This window comes from Vidua chalybeata, chromosome 12, assembly GCF_026979565.1.
Source record: "Vidua chalybeata isolate OUT-0048 chromosome 12, bVidCha1 merged haplotype, whole genome shotgun sequence".
In the NCBI taxonomy this organism is placed as follows: Eukaryota; Metazoa; Chordata; class Aves; order Passeriformes; family Viduidae; genus Vidua; species Vidua chalybeata.
In genome coordinates this window covers 12,815,127-12,838,681 of record NC_071541.1, presented here as the reverse complement: position 1 = coordinate 12,838,681, position 23,555 = coordinate 12,815,127, and the positions used below count along the sequence as shown (strand labels likewise).

The 23,555-nt window shown below is 39.8% G+C and overlaps 1 protein-coding gene across 8 annotated transcripts; it reads left to right on the top strand.

Moving 5' to 3' along the window:
* Nucleotides 1-735: 735 nt before the first annotated feature.
* Nucleotides 736-22,635, top strand: CCDC66 (coiled-coil domain containing 66). Of its 8 annotated transcripts, none has more exons than XM_053953730.1 (20): nt 736-801; nt 1,707-1,771; nt 3,326-3,348; nt 4,207-4,624; nt 5,456-5,591; nt 5,756-5,859; nt 6,793-6,911; nt 7,668-7,844; nt 8,630-8,761; nt 10,285-10,342; nt 10,451-10,535; nt 10,914-10,998; nt 11,795-11,956; nt 13,428-13,575; nt 14,500-14,622; nt 15,142-15,620; nt 16,564-16,601; nt 16,870-17,141; nt 17,553-17,680; nt 22,238-22,635. In XM_053953730.1, exons 1-20 carry the CDS (start codon nt 791-793, stop codon nt 22,316-22,318), a joined length of 2,844 nt encoding a protein of 947 aa, XP_053809705.1. In that variant the 5' UTR covers nt 736-790; the 3' UTR covers nt 22,319-22,635. The 8 variants fall into 8 exon arrangements, with proteins under 8 accessions (XP_053809705.1, XP_053809701.1, XP_053809707.1 ...); XM_053953726.1 differs by adding an exon at nt 20,819-20,945 and having other exon boundaries at nt 10,285-10,535; nt 22,238-22,326; XM_053953732.1 differs by lacking the exon at nt 8,630-8,761.
* Nucleotides 22,636-23,555: the final 920 nt, after the last annotated feature.

Here is a 23,555-nt window from a genome sequence, read left to right as displayed (position 1 = left end):
TCCTCTCCGGACGGGACCGCGCTGCCGCCGCTCCCCCCGCAGTGCCGGGACACCCGAGACCGCCGTGCCGTCCTCTACCTTCAGCCTCTCTCCCCTCTCCTACCTTGTCCGCTTTGCCCAAACCAGAAAATAAATCAACAAAGAAAAAATGAAATGAAATGAAGTGAAATGAAATGGAATGAAATGATGAAATTCCATTGATGAAAGTGTGACCGAGCAGCCGCCGCCCCCCCCGCGCAGCGCGGCCGCTCCGGAGGCAGCGGCGGCTCAGACCCTCCGCACACCGATCTTCTGTCTGCCCCCGCCCGCCCCTCGTTCCCCTGCTTTCCCTCCTTCCTCCGCAGCTGCTCGAGGCCGGGGATAATCGCCCGGCAATTGCTCCGCACCCTCGGCCGGGCTGCGAGACCCCATCCCCCGGGACAGGCAGCCGCAGGACCCATCGCCGGCTCTCCGGACCCGGGGCTGTGCGGGACTCCATCGGAGCCATCCCCGTCGCTCCGGGCCCGGGGCTGTGCGGGACTCCATCGGAGCCATCCCCGTCGCTCCGGGCCCGGGGCTGTGCGGGACTCCATCGGAGCCATCCCCGGCGCTCCGGGCCCGGGGCTGTGCGGGACTCCATCCCCCAGCGTTCCCGGCCGCGCCGCCCCGCAGTGCTGCGGGTGCCCATTGGTGGAGCCCCCCCCCCCCACCGCTGACAGCCAATCGGCGCGCGGTTCCTTCAGCGGGGCGCGGAGCTGAGGGCGGGCGATGCTCGGGGCTCCGCGGGGCTCCGCGGCCGCCGGGCAGCGCCATGAACCTGGGGTAAGGAGCGAGCGGGGCCGGGCCGGGCCGCGGCTGTTCGGGGAGGGACGGGACGGACCCGGCCCCGGCCCCGGCCCCGGCCCCGCGGAACGCGTCGGTGCCGCGCCGGGGCGCGCAGTGCCGCGCGGCCGAAGGAGCGGGAGCGATCTGCGGGGCAGAGCCGGGGGCCAGCGACCCTTCCCGTGGCAGGGCCTCGGGCCGGGCTCTGGGGAGCGGTGCAGGGGGTGCAGTGCCCGGGACACCCTCCGCGGCCGGGCCGGGCTCCGCTTACCCAAGTGCGCCTTTCTGAGGTGCTCCTTAGCTTCGTGCGAGCTCGAACTGCGCTGGGTTTTTTCACTGTTAACATTTTATAATGAAATGGGACGATAAAGCGGTATTTGGAGCGCTTATCGTCACGTTGGATTGTCCAGCGCACGGAGGAAAGAAAGGCAGTTGGGTATTGACACTGCCACGTTCTTCTCTTCTCCTGAACGCTTCTAACAGCGCTTGTTGCACTTGCGAAGGTGAATTGCTGTGCATGGAAGCACAACCGAAGGCTGTTTCCAGAATACAGCCCCGCTCTGTGGTCAGCGCCGGCCTTCCGGGAGGCTTGGTTAGCGATTTGTGTAGCACCCAGTTTACACTGTTGGATTATTCAATTCTTGAGGCGTGTTGCTCTGTATAACGATATTGAGTGGCACCTTTATTGTTAACATGCAAAGTTGTAGTAGTTTTTTCAGTATCAATAAAACTACACCTTCTTCAAGGCATGTTGATTTCGTTGTTTTAAGTAACTTCTCAAAACATAGTTTGGGATGTGAAGGACCATCTGGAATAACAGTAATTGTTCTTGTTATGAAAGTTAAAATCTTATCATTATCAGATTATTTAATATTTCAGATTCCTCTCTCTCTCTCGTTTTGCAGCGATGGACTGAAGCTCGAAACTGAAGTGCTGGATGGAAAGCCTAGGCTAATTTTAGCTTCTTCTGGTATTTTTTAAATTTAATCTTTAAAGCTTCTTGAAGTTAAACCTAATATCCAGCTTTCCTGCAATATTTTTGAAATTAGGAAGAATGTTTGTGCATTGTTATTTCTAAGTCCTCTCTGTCGCCAGCTTGATTCTGAACAGTAGGTTGATAATGAACTCTGAAGAGTCTGTGCACCAGGGAACAGCTGGCAAATAGTCTCCACTGCTTAGCTTATAGTTAAAATAAAAAGTTAAGTGCTATTCTGTATCAACTGGCATAACTTGATCATTTCTGTAACTTTATAGCACATTACCTGCCAGGATAAAAGAGGCTTAATAACAGCTTAATTTACACAGCATGACATCATTACAATCACGTTTTTAAAGTAGCTTCAGTATTTGCAGTATTTTCAACATTTTAAATTTTCAATAAGCAGTTGATTTAGGCCAAATCTCACTACTACCATCTGAGATATACTGGGAAAACCTATGTTGGTAATTAAGTGTTAATAAATTGTGTTCCTGTAGTTTGTCAGACATATGTCTCTGCAATAAATTCCAATTTTGTGATTTGTCAGACATACATTTCTATACAAGTCTACTTCTAACTGTTCTACATAGTCAGGATACAGAAATTCTCCATTAAATGCTGTTTCAATTATATTTTATTTTCTGCATTTACCAGACAGCTGCCTAATGAGACAGTATGTGGTGTTTGAGCCAGGAGGGAATTCCAGTGCTCTTTACAATCATCTTTAGCATCTTGGGCTGGCTAGGGAGAATCTGTGTTCCAGAGTGCTCCAAGATAAAGCCTTGTCTTGCACTGTGAACAGCCTGGAACAAGCAGTCTTTTGCATAAACAGCATTTCCTTGAATTGAATGCTGTCAGAAATTATATCAAATTGTATTTGTTTTGAATTTTGTTTCTGCACTGAAAAACACTGCTCACATTCTTAGGGCTGAAGTAGGATTATTCTACAGTAGCTTAAGGGTACTTTTTCTCTCTTACACAGAAAAAAAAATTAAAAATAGCTTTGTGTACAGGATTTCTTGAATACCACATTCCCTCTATTAATATTAGAACATTATTCATAAGTATTATATTGAGCATGGCACTTATTATATATGAGACTACTACACCTCTATGCATCCTCCAGGATGTGAGTTAAAAGACAGAAAAGTAATTCAGGACACAGGTGTAATGGAGACAAACCACATCATGGAACCAAAGAAGGCATTACCACAGGGCTCTCTGAGAATGAATAGCAGGGGAAGGGCAGATGGGCACAATAATTTGATTAGATGTGTATAAAATGTATATATAAAGGGGTTTTTTTTACAGGAAATAGTTCCTGAAATAGATCTAAATTTTTTTCCAGCATGCTTTTGGAGTGTGTATACAGAAATAAGTTTAAAAAAGTAAAATAATTAGGGCAGATGGTATAGGAAAAGTACTTCCCCCCTGATTTACAAAAATCAGGTGACTGTAATGTTTTACTAATTTCTTAAGATTGTTTTTCAGGGACAAGTTGTTATTAAATACTTCTTTCATATGTTTGTGTTTGTTTCCCAAAAGATAAATCAAAGCCTGCCATGAAGGTAAGTGTAAAATTTTTAGAACACACAAATTCACTATTTGTTAACAGAAAACTTGAGAAATTTTAACTGTATAAACTTGTAAACAATTATATTTATGAAAGAGAAATATGTGCTTGTGAGTTTCTTTTAAATTGAGATATTCTGTTATTTCTCAGTTTTAGAATAGCTGTTCAAAAGGATGAATTCAAAGTTTTGTGACTATTTTCACCTTTTCAAAATGCATTCGTTTCCTTGGCCAAGAAGTTAGAGCAGCAGAGGGAATCATCCAGATGAGAACTTTCAGAGACCTTAAAGGGATTCTGGTAAAATAGAGATCTGATGTGTGCTTAATTTCAAGTTTGGTCATATAGGCTGTCTCTGAGTAAACTGCAAGGGGATGGGTTTGGGAAGGAGAAAAAGCAGAAAAAGGTCACAATACACAGGAAATAATTACAAGTTTGCATCAAGGACTTTGGAAAGAGTAAAACTTAGTTCGGAGTGGAAGAATCAAGACTGAAATACTGCTGGCTGCATGGTGAAAGCATATACCTATGTGGAGCCAGGAAACACCTATTTCCTGTTCAGAAACACCAAAGTAAAGCAGAATTAATGCTTGTTAATTCTTTTAAATGTCATGCTACATAAAGTTATTATCCATACTTTCATTTTGAAGTACTCAAATTCAGGTGCTGTGTCCTCTTCCAGAGTTTTCCTGGTACTTGTGAAGATGTTTCAGTAGCTTATACAGAGTTTGTACTGATGGAACAGAAAAGAAAAATGACACTTATTTTCCTTGTTGCCTCAGTCTTGTTATCATTTGTTACAAAAACAATTTTTTTCCCTTATTTAATAGATGGTGAAATCTTTTTGCTTTAACAGATGGGTAATAAAGCCAGAGCACCTAAACAGGCATTGAGAATAAAGCATGCTGGGCTCATCTTGAGGCCAACACAAAATGCTTGTATCAAGAAGGAAAATTTAACAAAACCAAGGAGTGAGTCAAGCTTATCAATGACAAAAGGTGAAAAACTGCAAGTTAATAAACACTCCTCACATGAAGCCACAACTAAAGGTTACTCTTTGATTTTCCAAAGAGATAAGACAAACAGATACCCTGATTCAGAGGATTCTAGTATTGTGAAAAAAACTAAACACAAACCTCAAGCCCCACATGTATCAGCTGAAGACTTTAAAAGTTTGGTGTGTTTAACACAAGCACAGCTTCAACAGATTTTGATGATTGTTAAAGAAGGAAGAAGCATCTCAGAGACTCATAATGAAAAGCAAGAGGAAATGGGTAAGATACCAGCCATTGGATGCATTTGTTCCATGGAAACAGAGCAAAATGTGAAAGCTTAACTTGGAGTTAATAATTTCAGGTTATTTGCACATTGTAGAGATGTTACACTTAGGTTGAATGGTCTCAGACAAAATGCCATTTGCCGTTATGAATGTGACATTGTTAATACGAGAGCCAAGCATTTCAGAATTACCACAGTAAAAAAGATTGTTTGTTAGATTTCCAGTATTCTGAAGAGCAAACCAGCCAGCAATGTTACCACTGTTTCATGCAAAATAAGAACCATTTTACACTAGAATTGCACTTTACTACTGCCCAAGGAGAAGGGTCCTTCTGGTTTGTGAAGAGTTCAGGCCTTCCTTTGTGTCTCAAGAGCACTTCTGCCATTTTCCTGTGACCAAAGTTGGATTTGTGTCTTTTTACCTAACTGGACTATTAGTGCTGAATAGTATTTTTCTTTTCCCATCCCCAGTTCTTCTACTCAGAATTGTAAGAACTGTTGCTTATCTTCCTTTATTGCGTCCTTCCTCCTGTTGGTGGATCTGTGGAGGGGTCAGCTTTTGCACCAAGAATAAGACATCCTGCAATTAATTAGAGTCCCAAATTGATCCCTTAGCCAAGAATAAGTGATTACTAAATCTAGCATTTTAAAAATACCCTGTGAAGGTCTAACTCACATGCCTTAACTATTATAAGCAGGGCTGAAAACACTTTTGTTAAATTGTGGGGAATCTGCAAGTTTCTGCTGCTCTCAAAGTATTTACTCAAAGCTGAAGCAAGTTTAGTGGTTATATATATACATTTATATGTATTTATGTTCTACCACAGCTGCTAATGAGGCATCAGAGGAGAATGTTACAGCATCACTCCAAAAAGATTGTGACGTGTCCCCAGTTCCAGATGAAATAAACTCTGATTCAGGCAGGGAACAAGAAGCACATCCACAGCCAGGACAGAATGTTATGTAGGTACATGTGTGTACAAAAATTGTGTCTCCAAGAAAGGTTCCTATCATATATTCTTAATAACATTAATATTTTTTATAAATACTAATTAAAAATTTTCCTCTAAAATTGTAACAGATCAGCTTTCTAGATAAAAATCTTCCCCCTCCTTCCTTTTCTCTAGAAAAGATTCATGGAAACCTGCTGACTTGTTTAGTACCTTGGGTGAAAGAGAAGGGGAGAAAGCCTTACTGGAATTTAAAAAGACCCAATGGAAGAAGGAATTAGGTATTTATGATGCGTAAAATACATTTTTGATATATTTTTATTACATTCAGGATGCCAAGAAATTTGGCATTCCTTATGCCCTTTTAAAATTACTTAGTACAATTGCTACAAATTGAAAAGTAAATAATAAGTCTCCAAGACAGATTAAGATTCTTGAATTTCAAAAGTTTATGCAAAGATTATAAATTCGTGCAAGAAACACTTCCTTGCCAATTAAATATTGTCTCAAAGGTATTATGCTTTGTATTTTAGGTGCTACTTGCCAGCAGTTTTGTCACATTCTGACAGTAATTTAACAGCCATTATCATTAAAAAAATCATTTGTTTTTTCATGGAACAGCATCACCCCAATCTACAAGCATGACTGAGTGTATGAAATTGCAATTTGAACTTGAGAGAATTTGCAGTCCAGCCCCATCACCAATCAAGGGGAATGTTTCCTCTGGAGGAAACAAGAACTGTTCAATACAGTAGTAAATTCTCTCTGACAAATTAAGCTTTTTATGATTCACATGGAGGAGTGCTGTGTTTTGTTTTGAAATTGGATTTAGACCATTTGGTTTCAAGGTTTAATTCTGCATTGTCAGTAGCTTCCATTATAGCTCCATTGGTTTTAATAGTATTAAAGTAGTTCAAGACTGGTGTAACAAAATGCAGAGAGTTCATATATTTGGTTATTTGTTGGTTTTCCCTGGGAAATTGTTACTCTGGTGTTTTTTAGACTCCCCACTTACCTCTGCATCTCTGGGCAGATGCCCTCTTGGCTCTTAAGAGCAAGGTCATGAGAGATTGGTGAGACTGATTGGTGACAACTCTTGTGTCCATTTCACAGTCCAAGTGACAGGGAAGACATATATTGCTGTCTTTTTTATTTTTTTTTAACTGCTAAATGTTTGCAATAGGAACTCTAGTAAGAGTTTGGTTTTGTTTAAGATGAACAGGTAGCACTGAAGAAGAAGCTGAAAGAAACTCTGGAGGGAGAGGTGGGTTATTTCTGGGCAAAAATTGGCAGTAATAAAACGCCTAAAGTGGAAGCACCTGACACAGACCAGGTAAGACTGTCCATCAACAAAAGAGCACAGTTTTCACAGCACCGTTGCAGAACAGTTTTAACTTCTAATTCATAGAAGATTTTATTTTCTGTACAAATCCTCTAGAATCCAATATTGGTGGTGCTTTAAGCCTTCTCAGGGCATGAATTGCTGCAGCTCCCTGGTCCTCACTTACTTGTTGCCCCAAGTCATAACTTGTCAGCTTAAGATCTTTACAGCAGGAACAGCCCTTTCCTGTCCCTCCATTTGGATTCCTGACTAAAAAGTATAAATCTTTAATTGTTCTGTTTGGGGGAATAGTCTCACATGTAATTCCTGGCTATATAATTATATACATTGTTCATGAGCTCTCACATACATTTGATTGCTTACATAATGAGCATAGCCAATATGACATCTAGCTTTTTAAAAAGCTGTCATTCTGAAACCACTGTGTTAGATAAATGCATTATACTCCCAAGAGAGTTCTCCAGTAAAATTTATTGATGTTAAACAGAAGTTAGGGTGGGATCTACTATCATTTCTTACAGCAAAAGCAACTTGCACTTTTTTGTGGGACATTCAGCATTCCTAGCAAAGTTTTGACTCTATCGTATAAGAATTTGTTTCAATCTACATAATGGATAAATAGTGGATAAAAGATGCTTAGTTACAAATTTGGGCTGAGGTTTTAATGAACAGCAGCTTCTAGGAGTATGATTTTGTTAACAAAACAGGTGAGCTGAATAAGTCTTAAAATGGTCCCTTTGTTTGCAGACAGTGCTTCCAGCTGCCTCAGTTCATGGCACTGAGGAGAACTCTGCCTGTACAGCTGCTTTAGCCACAGAGGCTGATGGAGTTGCACTGAATGTTCCAAGAGCTCCAGCTGGGCAGTCTTCTGATTTCAGTCCTTCTGACTTTCCAGCTGGCAGTTGCACAGCATTGGGTTTCAGGGTAAGATTTTTAATTGCCTGCAAGGTTTTTTACTTATTTATTAACAACAAATGTTTGTCTCAATAAGTTCTTTTAAACCAGAAGAATTCCTTAGACCTTTTTGCTGTGTATAAATAACTTTGTCTGAATAAATGTTTACCAAAATATCAATGCTTTGAAGATAGCACTTCCTTCAAGGCTGATATGAAGAGCAGTACTAGAGGTGTGATATGCACTATTAATTAGTTTTTAAGTATGTGCTGCAGAAATAGAGAAGTGGGAACCTATATAAAATAAAAGATTGTTGGCAGAATGTTCAAGAAGTAGGTCTTAAATTATGGCTGGTAGACAGTGATTGAAGAGAGTTTTTTGTCAGATGGCATTGGAAGTTCTCAGTGCCACTGGAGCTTGTCAAATAGTACAGAGATCCCTTAAGAAGCAGAAACAGAAGAATGAAGATGGTAGCTTCTTAATTTGAGACAGATCACTGCTAATTATATTGTGGTGCTGAATCTGCCTGGAACACAGACTGAGCAACGAACCATAGGAACAAAAAGGGATTTCTGGTCATGATACAAATAAGTAGAGTTGAGAGGCTGATAGTTCAAGTTAGAGTAATATTCAGAATTCATCTTTCTGGTAGCAGTCAGATACTTGTTATAGTTACAAAGTTACATCCTTTTATAGTGCTAGAGAAAGGCCCAGTTTTGCTCACCACGTGAAGGCAGAGCTTTTTGCCAAGTCCTTATTATGTGGCTGGACAAGATACTTAATTTTTTGTAGAACTAGCAGTTGTCTTATTTCAGGAAGCTGTGCCACAGCAGCGACCTTTTAGTGCTCTGAAACATGAGCAACAGAAGAAGTGGCTTGAAGAGTTGGACAAGCAGAAGGAAGAAGCTAAACTACGAAAATTAGAAGAAAAACTTAACTTATCCAAGGTATCTGTGATTTAGAGAAGTCTTTCTCTATTTTTGTTTTAAGAAATAAAAAATGAAGTTAGTGAAGTGGCAACAAAGATGGAATTTTGTGCAGCATGTCTAGGTTTTCACCATAAGGATGCACTTACTGAACATAGAGCCAGTGGCTGTTCAGTATTTCAGTGTGTGGTGTGTTAGAGGGCTTGCTGCAGAGACGGAGACAGTGGCAGCATCACCGAAAATCAGGGAGAAAATAAAACCCTCTAGCACTATATTTGAAGTGATAGAGAATCTGGCATTACTTTATTTTCTGGCCAGGATGTGCCAGGGAAAATGTTCCAAACACACGTTTTTGCAGAGTTTTCCCCCCAAACTTTATGCAGTCAAAACCGATAGGGATGCGCCGTTTTACAGTTCATTGGTCTAGAGCTGAGGCACCCGCAGTATTCAGTTTCCCATTGGATCCTAATCTCCTTGCCTCCGGTGTTAATTAGATTTTCATTCTTACCAGATGTCTCCAATTCAGCCAAAGGCAGCATCTGAGGGTAGATGTTTTTTAGATGGCCACTGATGTTTTGTTGATGTTCCTTTGATGGCCTTCTATCTTTCTGGGTATCTTTGGGCTACTCCCAGTCTGGTGTTATGTTCAGCCCATCTCCTTACAGTGATGCTACATCTCCTAAAAGTGTCAAGAAAATTCCTTTCCCCAAGGCCAAGTTAAGTTAAGCCTAACTAGAGAGACAAAATAAAAATTTACAAGTTACATTGTTTCCAACAGTAGTAGTTTCTTTCTCTTTTCCACTGTGTAGAAGCACTTGGGTTTGCAAGGTGGTGTAGAGACCATGGATAGGCACTTTAGAAAAAGATTTGTGTAGACTACAGGAGGTGAAAAAAGAGAAAGCAAGTACACTGTGTCATAGCAATGCCAACATCCTGTTTGTAGAAATATTTTTTTTAATACACATACACACTCATGAAGCTATAAAAAAGCTTAAAAGCAAGCACTTCTCCAGAAAGTATGGAAGAAAATAGCCTTACCTTTCTTAACCCCCTAAAGCCCGCCTTGCTGCCAGGAGTGGTTACAGACCTGCACACAACACAAGTCTTGTCTTTTCCTGAGTAGCTAAAGGGATCAGGCTTCCTTTGTAAACTGTTTTTTAACTGTGAAGGGAACACAGCTGGGCTACGTCCCTTCATTAGCTGGCTTGTTGTTAATTGGGTAGGTGTGCTGTGGAAGGAGGGCTGCAGGCACCAGAGAGTGACACTTTCCTTTTTTAAAATGAAAATGCAATAGCAATATGTTTGTGCTGACCAGGTATGGATCAGCATTATAATGATCTGACTTGCATTTTAAGTAACTGAGACACTTGTCTTCTCACTTAAGGAATTAACTGCTGTCTGCATTGTAGCTTTTCAGATGTTCCTGGTGTACAAAATGTGTATTGTCTGTTTTATTAACCACACTTCATAGACACAGCGTAACTGAATACTTTTTCTCTTTTTTTTCTTTTTATTGTTGTTGTTGTTGCTTGATACTTATATAGGCAGAAGAGCATGACCGATGGGAAATGCATTTTGATTCTTTTAAGAACCGCTTTAATGGTAATGCACGACACCCTTTAAATGGAATGCACAGAAAGCCTGAAAGTCTTTCCCTGTCACCTGATGCCAAGGACCCGAGTGCTTTCATTCACCCTTTGTCTCCTGCAGCTTTAGGCAACCTCATGCCCTTACAGATGGGAACTGCAGAAAAAGCTGCTAAAAATGGTGCTTTGGAACAAAGTCAGAGGGTCAGGTGAGTGAGCTTTGTAAGGGTAATTATTTTCCCAGCTAGTACATTTCTGGTACCTCCTCAGAAATTAAAATAAATAAATAAATAAAATTCTTTACCTTCATTTGGCTTTTGGTTTGTTTTTTTTCTTCAGATACCTGTTGTTTCACTGTTGAAAGACACAAGTGCTGCCAATGTTTATTAATGAAATTTACTGCAAATAACCTTACTTTGTTCCTTAATGAAAAGGATTTCCTAATCTATGAATTAATTTATATATTAATTTATAATTAATACAACAGAATAACCTCAATATTAAAATGAAATCTAACTGATTCTAATTAAGAAAGGCTTAAGGATTATTTTCTAATGATTCAAAGCATTGGCATCCTTTCTTCACAGTTTCCTCCGTTCCATGACAGCTCTGCTGGACCCTGCACAGATTGAGGAGAGGGACAGGAGGCGCCAGAAGCAGTTGGAACATCAGGTAGACTTGGATTTTAAAGCCTCACACTTTTTTTAATAAGAAGAAAAGATGAAAGGTTATGTCTTATGAATAAAACATGAGATTTAATACCAGAACCCAGGGAGGCACTTGACTTTTACGCTTTAGATGACATGTGCATTGTTTGGCAGTATTTCCTTCAGTCAGACTCTGCAATTCTTATTCAATATTTGCACGAGATTATTGCACTTCTGTAACTGAATTCCTGCCTCATAAACAGGTACAGTTCAGTCCTTAGAGCTCTAGCAGGTTTGTATGCATTTTCCTTGAGTCTCCACTGTTATAAGGAGGAGAAATCTGATATTTACAGATTCCCACTCCATGAACCTTTAGTTTTTTATCTACTTCACTAACATTTACCTAACCTCTGTGGCACCCTAACAATGTGTGTCTGTGTGCTGGTGTCTCTAGCATGGTGTGAAAAAGTCTCAGTATAAATGTGGAGACTGTTCTAGTCACACTGCTGGATCAAACTCCTGGATTACCAGGAGCTTTTTCACCAATAAGGTGCAAATCAGACCTTCATCTCATTACAAGAAAAAAAAAGTATTTTCTAAAACATAAAAAGCTCCTTTTTTCTGAGTATTTCAGACTGCTCAATTGGGCTGGTGGTTTTCCAGAAACAAGAGCAGGAGTGTTTGAAATAAATTGTCTTCAGGTTTTTTTCTTCACTTGTCCAAATCCAATCCTACACATATACAAAAATACATTAATAAATACCTTACAATACGTTAATGTTGTATCTTTTTCTTTGTCCTTTTTGTTCTGATCCTGCCAGAAAGCAATAATGGCTCAGGTGGAAGAAAAGCGGAAGCAGAAACAACTGGAGGAAGAGCAGAGAAAATGGGAAGAACAACAGGAAGAACTGCGCCTGGCACGAGAAAAAGCACAACTGCAGAAACAGTTTGAAGAAGAAATGCTGAAACAAAGACAAAAGGAGGTGAGGCTTGCAATGTCATAGTGCAGATCGTCAGTGATAACACTGAATTTTGAGGAAAATAGTTCTTCGTCCTCACTTGCAAAATTTTGCTCATCATTTTTGAAAATGAAAACTATCCAAAATTTAGACTTCCTTAGTTAATAAACATACAACACCATACAAGAATAAGGCCAGATTCTTTTTTTGAACAAGGGCCTTTCCAGGAAGAGAATGTAAGAACTGGCAGAAATAGAAATGTAGTTTTAAATAGTGCAGAAACATCTGTTTTAAAATGCAAATTTAAAATTAAAAAATACCTCAAAGTATGTGGTCCAATGATTGTTATTGGCAACTTGATGCTTTTAAGGTGCTTCAGTACCATGAAGTTCATCTGAGTGAACATGCTTTCAGTCTGAATTAATGACTTCTTAGGATGTAGTCTGGAAAAGGCATTTTAAAAGTCATTCAAGTCTTCCATCTTTCCCCTGCATAGCTGTTGCTGAGCTTTACACAGTGCTTTCATATAAAAGTTAGACCAAAGGTACGTTTTGACCTTCGGTGAATACAGATTTTGCATTTCTATCTCTCCTCTAACCCCTGTGGAAGGTTAAACACTTGGTCTGATGTTTCATTCTTCTTTTTGGCACAGTAGAGCTATTACTGTTTGCTTCCTCTTTGGAGCAGTAGCAGATTCCATGGTGTCATAAGACAAGGTGATTCCAGAAAAAGTCTTCTCCAAAGCCTGCAGAAATGTAGACTCCTGATTTCTCTGCATTTTCTGGATGGAAGTGTGTGGCATCTGCCTGTAGATGCTTGAACAGACTGGTTCAACATGGGCAAAGTCATCCTCTGTAACTGCTCAGTTCCTTTGAAACATGTGACTGCTGCAGTTGTTCTTTCCAACTGCAAATGCAGGAGGGAGTGGGATCAGCTGCTAATAACAGTTGGGAAAGGAGGTTTTCCTTGGCAAAGTCTCCTGCACTTTGAACCCACTGATTAAGGAACTGTAACCCCCTGACATTTGCTGGGGAGCTTTTACTGTCTCCTCCCTGTGCAAGTAGGAGTAAGGTGGGGTTTACTACTTTATTTGGTCTCCTTTCATTTCATTAAACCACATGCTACAGAAGTCACAGATGGCTGACATCAGATGGCATCTAGAAAAAAAGGAATTTATTAGAAGGGAAATAAATAGCCAGATAACTTGGAGGATATAAATGCTCATTTTTTAATGCTAAGACTGAAGATCTTTCATTAGTACAGCAGAGGTTCTAAACTTATAATAATAGAAATTATAGCTTACATACTGTACTTACTCAACTAGTTTTAGTTTTGAAAAAAAATACTTTCCCTAAATAAAAATACATATAAGCTTTGAGGATTATATGGTCATTAAATAATTCAATTTATTTTATTCTCAAAATAAATAATCACATATTATTACCCTTATTATTACCCAATAATCACAAATAATCACCCTTTTTTTTTTTTTAAGGAACTTGCAACTCTTAAAGCTAGAGAGCTTTATCAGACAATGGAGAAAGCTCAGGAATTAGCCCAGGGATCAAAACAAGACCAGCACATTCCAGACTTGGCTCAGAAAGCACATGACATTTCACAACTTCAGAAAAGTCTTGCTGGTGGCAAGTATAAATCTCACACTCAGTTTGCCTGTTCCTTTGGTGGTTGAAAGCAAGTTGTTTCTGGGATTGGGGTGGGTTTTTTTGGATTTTGTTTCCTAGTCTGCATTTGGGTTACAAACCAACTTGCATTACAATTTATTTACCTTTCAAACAAATACAAGTGTTAACTCCCATGGAGAATGTTGTGTTTTAGTAAATTTCAAATACTGTATTACATCAAGGAAGAAATGCAGAGATATTGGCAGGAATGAACAGGAATATTCAGACCTGTGTGCTGTCAGATTTCCAGTGGAAAAGGGAGAGTACTGGGATTTGGACCAGAGTTCTCAGTATTGCTTTGAGCTCTAAACCACAACAGTCTGATAACTCTGTAGCATGGTTTAAATTGAACTTAGGTTACTGTTAGAAACACATAATCACAGAATGATTATATGCAGGTGCTTTTATTGAAGAGCTTTGGGAGTCAGGGATACACACCCGAATGTGACTCTGACATGGATTCGAGATGAACACGTTTTTATATCCTATCATTACATAACTACATATTAGTTATTAAACTTCCCTTGTTCTATTGTATACATTGATCTCATCCAGGCATGCGTTCTTGTAATCTCCATCAAACCCCCCAAACATCATTTCTCGTGATTCCTGTTACGACTAAACAATAATCATATCCAATTATCAAACAGTCATCACATTTAACAATCATATCATTTATCATATAACAATCATATCATTTATCATAATTATAAAATGATTATACAGGTGCAGTTACGCATGATCCAGTAAAGACAAAGCCCAACATTTTCCCAGGGCCTACCAGGCCCAACCTTTCTTCCCAACTCCCTTGAATCTCCCATGATTTTAGAAACATTTTATCCCTGTACTATCATTACTAAATGGAACAACTCTACCACTTTTCAGGTGATACAGAGTTTGACAGCTGTAATTCTGGCATTTCAGCACAAAGTACTGATTTCCCTGCTGGTGTGGAGAGCCCCCCTGAGCAGCAGGCCTCCCCTCGGAAGGACACGGCGGTGCAGACAGGTACAGAACCCACACCTGAGCTACTCTGGCACCTCCAGACAGGCAGGGGACCCTGCTGTTTGTGAAACTGAGCCAAATCACTGACACTCACAGGGAATAAAGCTAGAAAGAAATACTTGCACCAACAGTCATGTTAGTGTGTCATAGTGTACCACTTTATTCCTCTTATTTATCACTATTTATTCTTCTAAATAAATTATATTTCTGTGTAGTTGTTACTTACCAGTTACAAATCCCATAGTCTGGAATACTGTGTCAATTTAGGGTCACAAGCCACATAGGTCCAAATTTTTAAGGTAACTTGATTTGGTTCTCCAGTCTTCTGTGTTTTATCCTTCCCTCACTGAGTTTATTTCTACAGGTCCTGTGTGTCTTCCACAGAAAAAAAGAATAAAAAAGCATTATAAAACTGTAGCAGCCATTTTTTAAATAAGTAATGGTAGATTGATACATATACAGAAGTCAACCAAGAAATTTGAATAGCTCAGACTTGGAGTTAAAATATATTTTTTTTTTTAGATTGCTTTAATACTTCAGCATACACAGAGTCAGCTGAGGAAAGAACTGCATGTTGTGAATCACCTGATATTTCCATAGAATATAAAGAAATGTCTAACAGCAAAAAATACCAGAAGGAAATGCAGTATATGGATAAAAATGAACTTCCAGGAAAAGGGACTGGTGGTATTTATAGTGATCTATATGAGCAGTATGCAAGAAAAGAAAGGCACATTAAATCTTCGGAAAAGTACAGCAAAAGACGTGACTGGAACATAAACAAGCCTGGGAAAAGATACATTCCAGCCTCAGAAAGGTACCCTAAACCACTGCAGAAACAGAGGGAGGAGAACAAGGTGCGCCGCCAAATGGAGCTGCTGCAGTTGGTGGAAAGGAACAGCCCTGGGCAGCTCAGTGCAAGGAGGGGGGGGCACTCAGCCAGGTCCCTCTCACCTCGGGAAGAAACAGCTGTGAAGAGTAAGGGCCACAGAGGCAGAAAGGTGGGTCACTGTCTGGCCTTTGAGAATAGTGATGTGTTTTTAAAACTCTTGTTCCTCACAGTTTTACCTGGGTGGGAATTCAGTTATGTACCTGGAACACTGAAATTCTCCTATTGCTCACCCTTATGTCAGCACTCTGTTCATCAGGAGCAGAAGAACACATTCAGATTTTGTGACTGAGGTTTTAATGTTATTTCAGTCTTCCAAAGTGTTGATTCCTTTTTGTTTGCTCACTAACAGTGATTCATGATGTAAACAGAGAAGTGCAAGCAGTGTGCAGGACACAGTGACATGACTGACTTGCTTTTTTTTGTCCAGTCATTGTGCTGTGCTGACAGGTGAGGTACAGCAGCACCTACTCAAGGAAACAGTGTTTATTTCTGCAAAGAATATGGATTACTGAGGGTGTACTCCATTGCCACAGAAATGCATCCTTCTTAGTGGAGTCATTCTCCATTTGCAGTAAGCATTATATCTGTAGAGCTTGTGGCTGGAAAAAAGTCTTTTAAAGAAAATACTATCAAATATATTTTTGGCTTCTCTCTTGCCCTCTCTCTCACTTGTTCACTCTCTGCATGCATAAACACCTCACACTTTCGAATAAAAAAACTCTGGGCCTTTCCTTTAGTAACTTGGATTTAACCTTTCAGGTTTATAAATTCCTATGTTCCAAGGATAGGAGAATAGACATAATATTTTTGATAGTGCTTAGAGCTGCCAAAGACAGAAACTTCGAATAAATCCTCCTGTAATTTGTTGCTTTATTTCATGGGCACTACAAGTCTCTTATATGCAAATCTTTGATAAATGCCTTTCTCCTGAAGCCAGGTCAAACAAGTCCTTTCGGAATTTCAGAACAAACTTTTTCTGAAAAATCAAAGCTTTTAATGTAAAAAACACAGACATTTTTTGTTTTGCTTTTGACTTTTTTGTTTTCTCCTAGGAAGAAAAATTACATAAGAATCACTTGAATGAAGAAAGGTATGTCAATACTCTGCATTAATGAAATGTAGGAATACATTATTACTGAAATGCACGTGCTTTTCTTTCCTGATTTTTTAAAAAGAATTTAGATACATCTAATTGTCTATTTTTAAAAATGCACAAGACCATACAGATTGCAGGTATAAAAGCAGAATAAATAAGCAAAAATCTTGTCCTCCAAAGATTCTTTGTCTCTGTTATTTGAGAAAATAACATTACTGAAGTATTGTTTGAACTTTTTTATAACTTCAATTGTTCCTTACAGATCTGAATCACCACCTGTTCCGGCAGTTAGGAACAGATTACTCCAAGAACAACAAAGACAGATCCAGGCTTCTCATTTCCTGGTGTATAACCAGCTGGGTGGAAGAGAGAAGGACGGCCAGGCAGCCTCCCAGCAGAGGAGCTCCCCCGCTGCAGTCGCCGAGCCGCGGAGCCCTCGCTCGGCGCAGTTCGTGCCCTACGTGCGCACACGGGAGGTTTTCTGCCTCCAGCCGGAGGCACCGCTGAGCCTCGCCTCGCCACGCCACACCCACGGTACTGACCGGATCCAGGGAGAGGGGAAACCTTACACTGGAGTGCTGCTGCTTTTTACTGAATTGTGCAGTAACCTCTCTGTGTCACAGCAGTGCACAGAAAGGCTGTACAAACAAATTGTAATCGGTATTAAAAAAAGAAATCAAACGACAACGTTTTAAAAAATCAGAAAAGCAACAAATGTGTTATCAATTGAAAAATACCTTTCATGAAGTATGACTAGACTTTCTTGCTTTACTGTATAGAGATTGGGGTTTATGATGTAAGTGTTGTTTGACTTAAAAATAGAGATTATAATCTCAATAGCAACCAACCCCTGATTTTCATAAACTTTCAAAATCTGCTGCTTCAAAATTAAAAGAAAATTAATAAAGAATGTTATTAACTGATTTGATATACGTTTACTTTTAGATTCTTACCAAATGCCACGACAGATTTTTAGCTCAGATCACGTTAGAGATGCTGTTCGAAATCCTGATGTAGTTACAATCAGAGAAAGACAACAAGAAATTCTCAAAGGATTGTCAAAATTACGACAGGTAAGCAAAAACTTATTGGATAACTGTGCATGTGTATATATATGTGTGTATTTATAGATATACACTGAAGTAAAAATTATCAAAAAAATGATCACATCATTATCTTTAATTCTGTTTCCATCATTTGATTTATATTTTGTTCCATTTTACTGATTTTGTTTTTCACTTTTTGCTTCCATCTTTGGACAGTCCTTAGAGAGAGAATATGGATGCCTTAGTCCTTAAATCAACTATGAAACAGTGAAGTGCCTGAGCAAACTTGAAACCAAGAGAAATTACTTTCTTTGGTGTCCAGGTTTCTATGGTTAGGGTTGTTTATAGGGAATGTATCAGTTTCAAAAGAAGAGAGTTTTAACACAACACTAGAACCTTGTTAAATGAGCTTTCCCCTCTGTTGTTCCCAGGTCAGGACCGAACAGTGGGGTTGGTGGGGTGGTCTTGTGACAGGTCTGGAAAAATACTGTAATTTGCAAACTGGAAGTATGAACACTTAAAAAATCCTTCTGAGACAGCTGTTACTTGTTAGCATGTAAAAAGAAAATTCAGGATTTGTCAATCAGCCAGGTTTTCTGAAAAGAAAATTAAAATTAGCTTAATGCCACACACACGAGCTCCTGAGATAAAAGGCTGTGTGTGTCTGTGTACATTGTTCTCTCCGTAGTCAGGCACTGGTAATGGCATCTGGTTATCAAAGCCTGAGTGAATTGGATACTGCACCTGTTGGCAGCAAGGTGTGGCCCACAGCCACTGAAGCCACAGGTCTGGACATGCACGTGAGCACTTCTCTTTCATGCTTCTAAATGGCCTCACAGCAAGACAAAAAACTATTTACTTCAGGCTTGCCTTTTCATTGTGAAGAACTTGAAAATAAACATGTACCAGTATCTTCCCTTCCTTTTGAATGGGTCCAAATTAAATGTACCTTATTGCTAGCAACAGGATTTTTCTCTGCCTTCAGAGAGGAAAATTTCATAAATAATAAAAGGGAAGAAAATCTTACAGTGAAGCACAATAAAACTAACAGTAGTTGAGGCTATTGATTACCTGTTGTGGTTTAGAAAGACAGAAGCACTGCCATGTACATCGTGAGAAACGAAGCCCACTCCTCTTAAAATTTTAAGAGTTTCAATAAATGATAATAAGGGATAATTATAAAGCAAAAGTTACAGGCCTGGGTGCATGGCAAAGCCAGTGACAAACCAATTCCTCAGCTTAGTCTTTTATACTGTTACAGTTGCATTACTTCCTCAAATGGCTGCAAATTTATTTTGAGCTAATTGACTACAATCTTGCTTCAAATTTTCACAGCATTTGCACAATTCAGTAATTGCAGATGTCAGCAGTCTAGGGTGGTCTTCGGATGCCACTTTTAGGCTTGGTAGTTTTCCTTTTAGGGTCTTCTGCTCTCCACTTATGCTGTCTTAGATGTACCTTTTGCAATAGCCAGCATGTCTTAAAATACATCTTTCACAAGCCCACTTTACATCTTGTGAAAGCCTTGCTTTCCCTTTTACACTGCCTGCCAACCATTACAGATGTTATATTTTAAAAAGCAGTTTAAAACTTTCAATAATTGTTTGAAAACAATTACAATTTAAAAATTAAAGCAAATAAATTATAGTGAAAGCCAACTACTGCACAGCCATTTATAACATCCCCAGCAGTAGGTAAATTACTTGTGCAAAAAAAGGTTCATGACTCTTCCCCAGGTCAGTAGGAAAAGTTGTGACCCAATACTGAAAGGCTGCCAGTTTCTAACAGCTTCTACATTGATTTCACTTATCTACAGCTGTAAAGTATTTTGGCTTCTGAGCCAAAGGAATCTACTCCACAACAGGTACTGCAAAGTACAGACACCTTTACTGGTGCCAGGAGCATGCAGGGGTCAGCACACTCATCTGCACGTCCCACTGTTGTTCATTTCACACCAGCTTTTATACAGATCTGACACCAATCCCTGCCGCTTACTAATCTTGGAGTCCCAGACCTGGGGGTTGGGGCCTTACATAACTTGTGGTTTTCTTATCTTCAGCTTACAAAGACAACACACCATTCCAGTCTAACTAACACAAATAACTACATCTTCCCTTATGACACAGATCTTCACGGTACACTTATGGGCCACCTATACCTGTTTCACTGATGATATTCTAGTTCCATATCTGTTCTAGCAGAACCTATGACTTTGCATCTTCACTGTTTTCTGCTGGTACTTTGGGAGTTTTGCCCTCTTTATCACTTTCAGCTGGCCAGGGCTAGGTCCTTGTTTGGGAAGCAGTTGCAGTTATCACTCCTAGCACAGGGCTAGGTCCCTCCTTGGGAAGCAGTTACAGTTTGCAGTAGCTCCTAGGTCCTACTGGTTCACCTTGTTGAGAGAAGTCCACGTTCTATGTTTCACTTCACTTAGCAGTGGCATTTTGTTTAAGAGTGAAGCCAGATTCAAGGTACAGCTTGATCCATGTGCTTGCTGAGGCTGTAAAACCCATGGTTATGTAAACAGGTCAAAGCTGGCAAGCTCAGAGAAGCCACATGAACTTACAGTCAATTTTGCAGTGGCTAAAAAGTAACAGGTTAGTCTTTCAGTAGATCTTGGTTCTGCAAGAGATTTAACTTAAAACATGTGGAGTTCCTTTTTAAATACCCTGCCAGCTGCAGAAGGTAATTAGGGCACGAACTGTTCCATTTCAGTATACTTTGTATGCCAAAGTATTGTTCTCCTCCTGATGTACAGATGACACCTGTTTTGCTTCAGTTATTTCACCGCAAGGTATGAATAGTGTAGGATTTTGTCTGAAATACAAAAAGCTGAGTTTTCTGTTTCAGAAGATAATCTGGTCTTGCTCTTTTACATTTATATATACATATATAGAGTGGATTTATAGCTTCAGACTACAGACATACATGTCTATATTTATAACATATTTAGCCATTGTTTTGTTTGGGAGAATTCACATAATGGTCACATAACTTCAACCAGTCTTTAGTCTTTGAATTCCACACTGAGCCAGTAGTGATAAATACAGCTGGGCTGGTGCAGTTAAGAGCCCAGTGGGACTGGCTGACACAGGGAAAAGAGGAGGGAGGGTGAGTCTGTCACTGCATTTGCTACAAGACAGCAAATCTCTTCCTATGTCTCAGGTCACAGCAGGTATAGGAGCTAGCAACAGACTGTCTTTCCTCACTGAAATCAAAAGTCAGTGGATAAGCCGAGCAAAGTGACTTATTTGTGAAAAAGGAGGGACAGAGTTTAAGAGGACACCCCCAGGTCAGTACTGCCAGAGCTCCCCATTGTTCCTGAGGCAGCAGCAGCTGCACTGCCAAGGGCTGCAGGTGACAATGGCTGGGTGGGGGCACACCCCACGGCTCCCTGGGGAGGTATTTCTGAGCACCTGTGCAACCCTTGTGATAAACACTCAGCTGTCAACTTTCAGGGTTACTTGTTCCTCGGCTCTTGGTTTATTTAGACCAGTTTATTTTTTAACTTGTTTTTGTGACATGCTTCTACATGCAAAAAATGCTCTACAAAAATACTAATTATTGACACAGAGACTGAAAACACTCACCCATTAATAGAAATAAGCAGATCCTGTTGATTAATTAGAAAGCAATTCATCAAGTGATTGAAAGTAGGCAGCTGCTGCCTTAGAAGGAGCCAAAGTGGAGTCTTACAGGCTGCTTTGCTGACTTTCCTTTGGTGCCACCAGGAATCTATCTAAATTGCTGTAGGAGCTGCTGCCTTGCATTAGGTCTGTACTGGGCTGTGCTAGCAGCCTGTAACTCTTATCTTTGAGAAAGGCCTTGTAACTCTGAGAAAAATAACTACCTTTTCTTTTTTTAAAAACAAACTTCCATGGTATCAAATTATTTCTGACAAGTCTAAAACAGATGGAGAGCAAGGGGCCAGATGTATCAATATATATATGATCCTGTTAATTACAGTAAAAACACTTATTTTTAATTTATGCACATACTTGTCATAGTTTTATCATGTATGACTTGATAGACAAGGATACATTTCCAGGAGTTTTTTGTGACAGATTTTCTCTATCATCAGTACTTACAAGAACCATTGACACAGCAGGAACCTTGAACCTTGTGACAGTTAATCTGTGTCTCCTGGAATGTCAGACACTGGTCTGGTTCCAGTGGCCCTGCTGCCCTTGCTCTGAAGGGTATCCTTTGTGTTAAGGCTAAAAGCCAATGCCCATCAGGATTTTGGGTTCCACTTCATACAAGAATTCATTACAATATTGCAAATGCAGAGACAGTGCACAAAGGGATGAGAAAGTTCCATTTCATACAGTGGAAAAGTCCTTTTTTTCTCTGCGTGGTCATCCCTGGAAACTGGCCTGGCTTTCACTCCAGTCACACTTTGAAGGCTGCTGTAGAAGTTCCCTCTTCCCCAAGTCTATGAGGCTTTACTGTTTTTTCTGAAGTTGTGTACTTAAAAACCATTGGGCCTCAACAAGGAAATTGTTTTTAACTATGAAACAATGATGCTTCATTGGTTCGGGCTGTGTGAGGAAGACAGAACATTCACATTTGTATTTCTTTCAGGGCCTCCTGCAGAAGCAGAAGGAGTTGGAGAACACTCTGATTCCCATTGTAGCTCAAGAGAACTTCATGCCACCATTTTGAGAGATGCATAAAAATGTTCTGAATCCTTAAATATGGAAATGCACTGCACTTTGCTACTGAAATTAATTACAAACCACCTCTAGTTTTTTTTATGAAAATTAAATTATGATAATTTTGATAGACTACAGGGTCATGTTACATTTTATATTGAAGATACTTTAAACTCATGATGATTTGTCTGTTTAGAATGGTTTTCATGCTACTTGAAGACAAGTGTCAATTTAATATAAACCACCAAAACCATGGAAGTAAACTGTTACATGGGTTTTTGTAGAACTCAGTGTGTGAATTTTGATAAATAAAAATATTAAGATGAATTCTGAATGGCTTTAGTTATCTTTGTTGGTATTTTTAACTATACAAAACTGTTTTTATTTCAATATTCAGCCACCTTTTAGCCTTATACAGTGAATATCAACTTAAGTACTCCCAGATTCTAAGACCACAGTTCATCACACAATCTGGTACCATTCTTTGATAAAAGGGAGTTCTTTTTTTCAGAAAAATTACTTGCCATGCTGGCGGGAGGGTAAGAAGTTTTGCACTGGTCTGGTACTGGTTCTTAACTTTAATAAGTCAATCCACTGCTTATAGAGGGAAAGAATCAACTTTAGGCAAAAGTCTATGGGTTTTGCTTGTTTTTTAAAAACTGCCCTTTTAAACCAATAATTTTCTTCCAATTAATTTTGTGGATTTAGAGATAGGTAGTTTCAAACACTCACCTGGTACTAAAGAGCACATCCCAGAGAAAAGCACTAAAATCAAATTACAAATAGGAAGTCCCCCAAACACAGGACTTTAGAGAACCTGAAGATGAGCACTAAAAGCCAGGAGTCTCAGCAATGTGAGCAATGCAGCAACTCCACAGCTGCTCCCTGGGGCTGCTGCCTTTGGAAGCCTGAGGCAGAACAAGAGAATCGCTGATGGGGAAAAGGTTGGTAACTCAGCAGATGTGAAATTTAAAAGACAGGATTAAAAAACAGGTAAAACTGTACTTACCCCAGTGCTAGTTCACAAAACAAATAAACTAAACAAACAAACAAGCAAGCCTGAAGCCCCAGGAATCATTAAGCTGAACGGGAGAGGATTGAGGTTTTTCTGATGCAAACTGAATTCCCAGAGTCATTCAACCCAGGTTTGTCCTTCTCTCATTACCGTAATCACAGTGGCCACATAAAAACTGGGAGGACACTGCTGGTGCTGCAATGGCACAGAGCAACCAGTGAGACACACAGAT

What these genes read in the sequence shown, in the direction of transcription:
- CCDC66 (XM_053953725.1), top strand. An exon ending in CAGCCAGGACAGAATGTTAT is followed by an intron (nt 5,592 to 5,755) that starts GTAGGTACATGT and finishes CCTTTTCTCTAG; the next exon opens with AAAAGATTCATGGAAACCTG. An exon ending in GGACACGGCGGTGCAGACAG is followed by an intron (nt 14,623 to 15,141) that starts GTACAGAACCCA and finishes TTTTTTTTTTAG; the next exon opens with ATTGCTTTAATACTTCAGCA.